General features: G+C 43.7%; 2 protein-coding genes across 10 annotated transcripts in view; both read left to right on the top strand.

The window, feature by feature from the left end:
- The window catches only part of LOC139761441 (pleckstrin homology domain-containing family G member 5-like), a 593,230-nt gene that overhangs the window by 424,510 nt on the left and 158,720 nt on the right, over positions 1-10,000 (top strand). For all 9 annotated transcript variants that reach the window (XM_071685649.1, XM_071685644.1, XM_071685646.1 and 6 more), the window contains one exon: positions 9,042-9,177. In XM_071685649.1, the coding sequence (XP_071541750.1) occupies positions 9,042-9,177 (136 nt within the window). The remainder of the gene's footprint in view (positions 1-9,041; positions 9,178-10,000) is intronic.
- On the top strand, positions 481-8,503 carry LOC139761494 (uncharacterized). The gene is made up of 4 exons (XM_071685757.1): positions 481-908; positions 5,677-6,604; positions 8,110-8,229; positions 8,469-8,503. The coding sequence occupies exons 2-4, from the start codon at positions 5,743-5,745 to the stop codon at positions 8,501-8,503; spliced, it is 1,017 nt and encodes a 338-aa protein (XP_071541858.1). The 5' UTR covers positions 481-908; positions 5,677-5,742.

Raw genomic sequence — 10,000 nt, 5'->3', positions numbered from 1 at the left:
AGTAACTAATTGGATCATTAACTGAGTGATTAGAATGACGTATGTTAGACTAGTGGGTTATTAGAGCGATGTAATGATGGTTGATGTGTTGATTATGCGTGTGATTAATATGACGGATTAATCATATATATATATATATATATATATATATATATATATATATATTGGTTGATGAATATAATCCTTGATTCGATTGTCGTGTTCAATCACTGGGGCTCGCTTAGCTGGCTGTGTTGATCAATCATATCTGAATTGGAAGGTTGAAATGGATTAATGCGTTTATCTGAAATAAATGGAATAAATGAAGGTACCACAAAATTTTAAATTTTGTGCCAAAAACGATCTTATATGAGTGAGTTTGGCGGTTGGGTGAGCAATGTAAGGGGTTTGTGGCACTGAGTAAATGAGCAATGATGATTAATACAGTAACACCAGACACAGAGGCGTGTATATGTTCTATAATGACATAGGAGTTGGTTAATGATCTACGCGAGGTGAGGGGCACATCTTTTAGAAAGTAGTTAGATGTGTATAACCTCTTTATCTGCCTCTCAATTAACCACAATACGCTGGCATCGGCTACGCCTTCGCACCGTACTCTTTTCCTGACCCATTGTGTACGCGGGCGTAGCCCAGGAGAGTCGAAAGCGTTATTATAACTGAGTTCAGGAGGCCATCCAGGTGTTCGTATGGGTACGAAGGAGGGCAGACGTTTCAGCTCGGGTTGCGCGCTAAGACGAAGGCGAGGTCGCTCTGTCGCGCGAGCATCAGGACGCATTTCCTCCCGTTCTCCGAGACTCTGTATCTTCAGTTCTGATGTGTGTAAGACAACATCGGAGGCAGTGGAGAGAAGAAAAATAAACGCCCTAAAAAAAAACGCCCCACAGTGTCGAGTGCTTGGATCTACAGTGCGTTTGGATGGGAGGCGTTTTTATTTATTTCTCGCCCTCCCTCCTCCTCCTTCTTCTTGTTCGCGAAGATACAGAGAAACCGCGAAGTGGGGTTTGGAAAAAACTCACTGTCTAATTCAGTGTCCTTCTTCAGTGGCTGAGGATCTTGGCGTTGCAGTGGGATGCGAGGGGAGGAAATGGAATCGCTTTGTACTGAGCATTTACGGTTTCAAAACATCTTCGAGTGGACTTGATGTACTTTTGTGTGTATAGACGAAAGGAAAAAAAAAACAGAAAAGAAAACAGTGCAGTGTTGTTTGTATATATATATATATATATATATATATATATATATATATATATATATATATATATATATATATGTATATTCTTAAACATATGTTTGTCCAGTGGGAATATATTGTGATGGCTTTCTTTGAGCTGAAGATCTTTGAGAAATGTGATAAAGTGATTTTGTTTGTGTGTTTTTGTGTTTGTAATATATGAGATGTGCTTCGCTGAACTTATAGATACAGTGGTACGACCCTTGAGCACGACGGTATATATATACGACCCTTGAGCACGACGGTATATATACGACCCTTGAGCACGACGGTATATATACGACCCTTGAGCACGACGGTATATATACGACCTCTTGAGCAAGACGGTATATATACGACTCTTGAGCACACGACGGTATATATACGACCCTTGAGCACGACGGTATATATACAACCCTTGAGCACACGACGGTATATATACGACCCTTGGATGTACTAGCCCTGGCCTTTGACATATTCTTATGAATCGGATGAAAGGCTAGGCCATCATTACTGAGGATCGTATACCGTCGTGCTCAAACACCTTATTTGTTGACGTGGTCGAGATGATAAATACGTTTCTTATCATATTTCATCGTCTTTCATGAATCATCTTTTTTTTTTCATCATTATTTCTTTATTTGATCTTTTATTCTTAAGAAATCGTCATCGTGGGGAAGATGCCAAAGCAGTTATCTCGTACGCAACCCTGATATCAGTCGGAAACACTTACAACATACATATGTGAGACACACGGACGGACAGACGGACTCTTATATGCAAGTGATTCGATAGATAACGATTACAGATACACAGTAGTTAGTGAAGATGGTTTGAGTGGCTGAGAATTTAAGGGTGATTGACGAAGAGCGGAAAAAAACGGGCAATTACATACGCTCGAACAGAACCTTGAGATAACGAAAATTCATCTATTGATGTAGTGCTGGCTGGATGAATATGTAATATATATATATATATATATATATATATATATATATATATATATATATATATATATATATATGCCAGGAAAAGATATTGTAATAGATTTGAGATTATAGACAGCAGTGGTCATAGAAAATTAATTATAGACAGCAAAGTCCATATTGTAGACAGGAGTGGCCATAGAAAAATAATCATAGACAGGCGTGGTCATATTTTAGACTGGAGTGGTCATAGAAAAAGTGATGAGGTGAAGAACAATTGTAAATGATTTCACACGTCCGGAGATAGAAGGGAAAAACCAGCGTGGGACGATTTCTGAAAGGACGAGACAAAGTGGAACCGTACGTAAATGAATGAAAAATTTACCAGCCATCTGCGTATAGCCATATTTAGATAAATTTTGAATTTCTATGGAAGTTTGTCGGAAATTTTTGTACTTATGACTAAAATCTTTTGATATAGGGTTACTTGTTAGTTTTGGAAATTGATATTATGTGACTTTGACACCAAACATCACTAAAAGATACGATAATATATGTTTTATGTTGATTTTCATCATGGTAATAGTAAGTTATATTTCTGATGTTTAACTATGTTAGTATTATCATACATTGAGATTAACATGTTGAATCGAACGTGTATGTTAAACAATTATAAAAATGCTATTTTCTTGTTTTCAAATCATGTATGATAAACACATAGACGCCATTGTTGCTCGACACCGGAAGCTACGCAACGAAGATTTTAAAAAGCAGATCCGATATTGGTTGTGACCAAAGCTAACCAATGTTTATATACATTACCAAATGACTCGAATGTATATCTTTTCTTTCATACTATTCGCCATTTCCCGCATTAGCGAGGTAGCGTTAAGAACAGAGGACTGGGCCTTAGAGGGAATATCCTCACCTGGCCCTCTTCTCTGTTCCTTCTTTTGGAAAATTAAAAAAAAAAAAAAACGAGAGGGGAGGATTTCCAGCCCCCCGCTGCCTCCCCTTTTAGTCGCCTTCTACGACACGCAGGGAATACGTGGGAAGTATTCTTTCTCCCATATCCCCATATATATATTATATATATATATATATATATATATATATATATATATATATATATATATATATATATAGAGAGAGAGAGAGAGAGAGAGAGAGAGAGAGAGAGAGAGTAAAGTTGTGTGTAATACGAATATGTTAATAAGCATGGGAGCAAAGATATAAAATTCGCTATATCTTTCATAAATAAAAAAGATGAATAATAAATCTAAGGTCAATTGAAAAAGGTAATATATGTAATATATAACACAAGACCTCAGCCCATCAGACACTTTAGCTATATTAAGCCCCTCGCTATATGAATATGTCTGTTATCGGCACGACTTTACTTTGGCGTTCCCGATCGCGAAGCGCGCGTTCACCGATCAGGTTTGAATTTGGCGCGAGCGTCCGTTATCGGGGGGCCAGCTGATAAATTTGGCGCGAGAGACCGATTTTAATCGCCTCACTTCAAGGCAAAATTTCAACCCTTAACTTTTACCTAAAAACACAGCATACTATACCTCGTATATACTGTCATATATCCTTTTTATATATGTGTGTATATGAATATGACGTGGTGGATTACTATGAAAATAAGGTGTAGAAAAAGTGATAATAATTTGAAACCCTTCATGTGCCTGACTACGAATACGCGAATATAAGTTCCAGGGAAAGTCTGGCGTGTGTGTGTGTGTGTGTGTGTGTGTGTGTGTGTTTTGGGATGATGATGTATGACGTCATGGCTGACAGACGACGCTACAGACGCCGACGCTCGCCTGAAGTGGCGCTGAAATTGGGACGTTAATTATTACAACTTCAGCATCAGAGATGTTGTGATGTTGTGGTGTTGTGAACAGCGTTTGTTGACAGCAGATGATAAACAAAGGGTTGCCACATGTTGTAGGAATTTATTTATAACCGATTTGTGAGGGAGAGAAGAGACGTACAGACATTCACAACTGTTGTTGTTGTTGTTGTTGTTGTTGTTGTTTTTGTTTTTGTTGTTGTTGTTTTTGTTGTTGTTTTTGTTGTTGTTTTTGTTGTTGTTTTTGTTGTTGTTGAACGTGTGTTTAGACTTACTGCCCAAAGACCAGACCTTCGTAAATTCATATCTTTTTTCCCCCCCACAAGGTTGTTAAATATAATCTAACAAAAAAAAGATAACTAATTTAACAACAGGACATAAATGTAAATTATATCTGTCAGTTAAAATTTTCATACATTTATGGAGTTTCATTTATTTGCATAACGTATTCATAAACTTTTTTAGAACATTAAATGTTAGGGAGGAAATTTAACGAGACTTGAAAATACACTATATTTTATGTCTTTAAAACTTTAAATGTTATAAAGATAACACTGAAAACAAATTTACCCCATTTTCTATAAGATGTACGGAAATGATTCGCCGTTTTCTTTCGGATTTTAAGAATCTGGGAATATAAAAAATGTGATGATGTACCAGCTTATGTTAATCCCATGTTTTAATCTCATGACCACGACTTTATTATCCAAGGGTCGTACCGTCGTGCTCAGTGGTCGTACCGTCGTGCTCAGTGGTCGTACCGTCGTGCTCAAGGGTCTTACCGTCCTGTTCAAGGGTCGTATATACCGTCGTGCTCAATGGTTGTACCGTCGTGTTCAAGGGTCGTATATACCGTCGTGCTCAAGGGCCGTACACCGTTGTGCTCAAGGGTCGCACCGTCGTGCTCAAGGGTCGTATATACCGTCGTGCTCAAGGGTCGCACCGTCGTGCTCAAGGGGCCATACCGTCGTGCTCAAGGGGCCATACCGTCGTGCTCAAGGGGCCATACCGTCGTGCTCAAGGGGCCATACCGTCGTGCTCAAGGGCCATACCGTCGAAGTTGATCGAGGAGGAGGAGGAGGAGGAGGGGGGGGGCTTCGCGAAGATGTCTCGAAGCGTTTCGAAGAAGATAATCCAATACAGCTGAAGCAGTTGACTCAATGTCTTTGTTGTTACGACAAGGATCAAGTCATTATAACTCGAGGGTTAAGTTGTCGTTGTCAATGAGTTATGTAGTTATCCTCAAGGGGCGCGGGGAAGGGGAAGGGGGGGAAGTCAGGGGATTGGGGGGGGGGTAAGTCATCGTGCTGAAGGAATCAAGTTGTTATAATCAAGGATTTAAGTCGTACTCAAGGAATTAAGTCGTCGTAATCAAGGATTTAAGTCGTACTCAAGGAATTGAGTCGTCGTAATCAAGGATTTAAGTCGTACTTAAGGAATTAAGTCGTCGTACTCATAGGATTTAAGTCGTACTCAAGGAATTGAGTCGTCGTCATCAAGGATTTAAGTCGTACTCAAGGAATTAAGTCGTCATACTCATAGGATACAATCGTCGTATCCCAAGGAACCGAAGTCATTCGTAATTAGTCCAGAGATAATTATAAACAAGTAGTTCAAGATCTTTTACGGTTATCCACTGGAAGAAAAAAATCATAACGTCATAAATTTATCGTTTACAGAATCCGCTAAGAAAAAAAAAATTTGAGAGTGATTAAGGACCATAAAATTTTGAAGGACCTCGAACAATGGATAGGTTCCGGAGGAAGCTGTTCAAAAGCAGGAGAAACAAGCGCTCCAAGGACAGCCCAGAACCCGAGAACATCGACTTGGTCACCGCCAGGCAGTATGACTTCGACCGACGCCAGGTGAAGGAGGCCAGCGACGCCGAAGACGAGAACAGGGAGCCGTACAAGGTACTCCGTCGGACGTCTGACGGGGAGCTCTTCTGTCAGTTGCGACAGTCGAAGCACAGAGTGACGGGCGGCGACGGCCTGTCCACCTTGAGTCTCAACACGGACAGACCCAAGACCGTCTACGAGATGGACGGACGACATGTCGACGACGCCTGGTGCGGTCGGGACGCGCCGCGCAAGGGGGTCGTCCAAGGGCCTGTCGGATCCAAGGTCTGCCAGGGTTCAAGGGGCTCCCTGGATGGGGCCGTCTTGGATAAGAGGAGGTCGGCCAGGAAGATATCCAAAGAGAGCCAGTGTTCCTTCGGCTCTTCAGCATCCTGTGGAGGATCCCTGGACAGGAGGTACGTCCAGATCTACGTGGACGGCATCCTACGAGGCGACTCCGTGGAACAACATGGTGACACCGAACTGGAAAACGAAGGCGACGGGAGGAGGAAGGACGAAGACGACGCAGACGACGCAGACGACGACGCAGACGCCTCATCAATCCACACGGACAAGGACGAGACGTCGGGCGGCGAGGACAGCGACGCCACGCCCACGGACGCCAAGTCTTCGGACGTCACGCCCACGCGTTCGAGTGACAGTCTCTTCGTCGGAGACCTGGTCGGGTTCGCCACTCTGAGTTGGAGGAGGAGGCGTCTCTACCACTCGAACCGATCCTCGAGGTTCAGAAGGAGGCTAGGTACAAAATGCGGGACTCCAGCTCTCTCTCTCTCTCTCTCTCTCTCTCTCTCTCTCTCTCTCTCTCTCTCTCTCTCTCTCTCTCTCTCTCTTTCTTTCTTTCTTCGTGACGATCCAGTGAGAGAGACACTCTGTCTCTCTCTCTCTCTCTCTCTCTCTCTCTCTCTCTCTCTCTCTCTCTCTCTCTCTCTCTCTCTCTCTCTCAAAACGAGGGAAACTAAACCCCGTCCAGTTTCGTATGAGGAAACTTTACCCTGTTCAAGTTTCACCAAGTTAGTGGAGGGGGGGGGGGGAAACTTTGAATGGATTACCCTTCACACCAGAAAAGGAAACGTAACCTATTCAGTTTCATTGGAGGAAACTTTATGCTTTCTTTCAAAGTTTCACCTGTTGGGGAAACTTCGAAGAGGAAACTATACCCATTCAGTTTCGTATCAGTTTCGTAGGAGGAAACTTTACTCTGTTCAAGTTTCACCAAGTTAGTGGGAGGGGGAAACTTATTCATTCTAGTCTCACTTGAATGGGGGGGAGGAGGGGGAAACTTAGTCATTCTAGTCTCACTTGAATGGGGGGGAGGAGGGGGAAACTTGTACCCCGGTTTCCAGGCCCTAAACTACTTCAATTTCCCCACCAAAAATAAATAGATAAATAGATAAATAAATAAATAGATAAATAAATAGATAAATAGATAAATAAATAAATAATAGATAAATAAATAAAGATAAATAGATAAATAAATAAATAATAGATAAATAAATAGATAAATAGATAAATAAATAAATAATAAATAGATAATAGATAAATGGATAGATAAACAGATAGATAAATAAATAGATAAATAGATAAATAAATAAATAATAGATAAATAAATAGATGAATAGATTATATACAATTGTATCTTCACCATATGTTTATTAAGTGCCTCCCATACTTAAGACCATACTTACATATTTACTTACACTTAACGCCAAGTACCTCGTGTGGCCCACCGTGATTGGCAGTTCGGATTGGTGACGTGTCTGATCGTCAAGCGGTGATTGGTTAGGCGCCTCCGCTGACGACCAATCAGATCAATTTCTGTTCCTCTGTTGACCGACCTTCCCGCTTCGTCTGGGAATATTCCAGTCATTCCCATTCCCGTTCCCAGATTCCTATTCTAGATATAGCAGGTGTCTTATTCCGATTCGCATTCCCACATCACCTCTCCCGGTATTCCAGTGATGTCACATTCCTAGTCCAGGTGCTCTAGTGGTTCCCATTCCAGGTATTCCAGTGATGTCACATTCCTAGTCCAGGTGCTCTAGTGGTTCCCATTCCAGGTATTCCAGTGATGTCACATTCCTAGTCCAGGTGCTCTAGTGGTTCCCATTCCAGGTATTCCAGTGATGTCACATTCCTAGTCCAGGTGCTCTAGTGGTTCCCATTCCAGGTATTCCAGTGATGTCACATTCCTAGTCCAGGTGCTCTAGTGGTTCCCATTCCAGGTATTCCAGTAATGTCACGTTCCTACTGTAGGTGCTCTAGTGATTCCCATTCCAGGTATTCCAGTGATGCCATATTCCAATTCCAAGTATTCCAGTGTTTTCCCACCTGGCCATTCCAAGCATTCCAATAATTTGCACATTTCCGTTCCAGGTATTGCGATGACTCCCATTCCATATATTCCAATGATTCCCACATTCCCATTCTAGTCATTCCAGTGATTCCCACATTCCCATTCTAGTCATTCCAGTGATTCCCACATTCCCATTCTAGTCATTCCAGTGATTCCCACATCGACATTCTAGTCATTCCAGTGATTCCCACATTCCCATTCCAGTGATTCCTACATTCCCATTCTAGTCATTCCAGTGATTCCCACATTCCCATTCTAGTCATTCCAGTGATTCCCACATTCCCATTCCAGTGATTCCTACATTCCCTTTCTAGTCATTCCAGTGATTCCCACATTCCTATTCTAGTCATTCCAGTGATTCCCACATTCCCATTCCAATGATTCCCACATTCCTTTCTAGTCATTCCAGTGATTCCCACATTCCCATTCCAGTGATTCCCACACTCCCTTTCTAGTCATTCCAGTGATTCCCACACTCCCATTCCAGTGATTCCCACATTCCCATTCCAGTGATTCCCACATTTCCTTTCCAGCGATTCCCACATTCCCATTCCAGCGATTCCCACATTCCCATTCCAGCGATTCCTACATTCCCATTCCAGCGATTCCCACATTCCCATTCCAGCGATTCCCACGTTCCCATTCCAGCGATTCCCACATTCCCATTCCAGTGATTCCCACATTCCCATTCCAGTGATTCCTACATTCCCATTCCAGCGATTCCCACATTCCCATTCCAGTGATTCCCACATTCCCATTCCAGCGATTCCCACATTCCCATTCCAGCAATTCCCACATTCCCATTCCAGTGATTCCCACATTCCCATTCCAGGTTTGGCGGCGCAGCCAGCTGCCTCGAACGCCTTCTCACTGCCCCACATCAACCAGCTGTCCGACTATGAGGAGGAGCACGGCCTTAACGACCCCCCCGCTGAGAACGACCATGAGCACGACCCCTGCAAACCCACGTGAGTACACAACCCGCACACACAGCGCCACCACGGGGCGGGGGAACTGGGAACTACCATACACCAGATGTGGTGGTTAGGAGACTCATTTTGTGGGGGGGGAGAGGGAAGGGGGATCTGTTATCCTCACTCTCCAGGGGAGGGGGAGAGACTTGAGGAGGGGGAGTTATATGATCTTGAGGAGGGGGGGAGTGTTACGACCTTCTGTGTGTGTGTGTGTGTGTGTGTGACCTGGGCGAGGTGGTTGAATGTGGGAGAGGGGAGAGAGGGGAGAGGGGAGAGCTGGAATGGGAAGGGAGACGAGAGGGGGGAGGGGAGGGGAGGGGAGAGCTGGAATGGGAAGGGAGAGGAGAGGGGGGAGGGGAGGGGAGGGGAGAGCTGGAATGGGAAGGGAGAGGAGAGGGGGGGAGAGAGGAGAAGGGGGAGCTGGAATGGGAAGGGAGAGGAGAGGGAGGGGGGGGGTGGGGGGCTGACTGACCATCTCTCCCCCCCCCTTCACGATGGTACATCATCACCCCCCCCCCCCACCACCCCCTCCAGGACTGTACCATCGTGAGCTGAAGAATCTCGCATCATCCTGCTCAAGGACGACCTACCCTCATCCTTCAAGGACGACCTACCCTCACCCTTCAAGTACCACCTCCCCTCACCCTTCAAATACCACCTACCCTCACCCTTCAAATACCACCTACCCTCACCCTTCAAGGACGACCTACCCTCACCCTTCAAGGACCACCTACCCCTCACCCTTCAAGGACCACCTACCGTCAAGCCGAAGGGAGGTAAAACAGGTCTTTGAATGCCTTTCCACCTTGGTGTGGCA

The sequence above is a fragment of the Panulirus ornatus genome, chromosome 40, assembly GCF_036320965.1.
Source record: "Panulirus ornatus isolate Po-2019 chromosome 40, ASM3632096v1, whole genome shotgun sequence".
NCBI classification, from domain to species: domain Eukaryota; kingdom Metazoa; phylum Arthropoda; class Malacostraca; order Decapoda; family Palinuridae; genus Panulirus; species Panulirus ornatus.
This window is presented reverse-complemented; position numbering and strand designations above follow the sequence as displayed.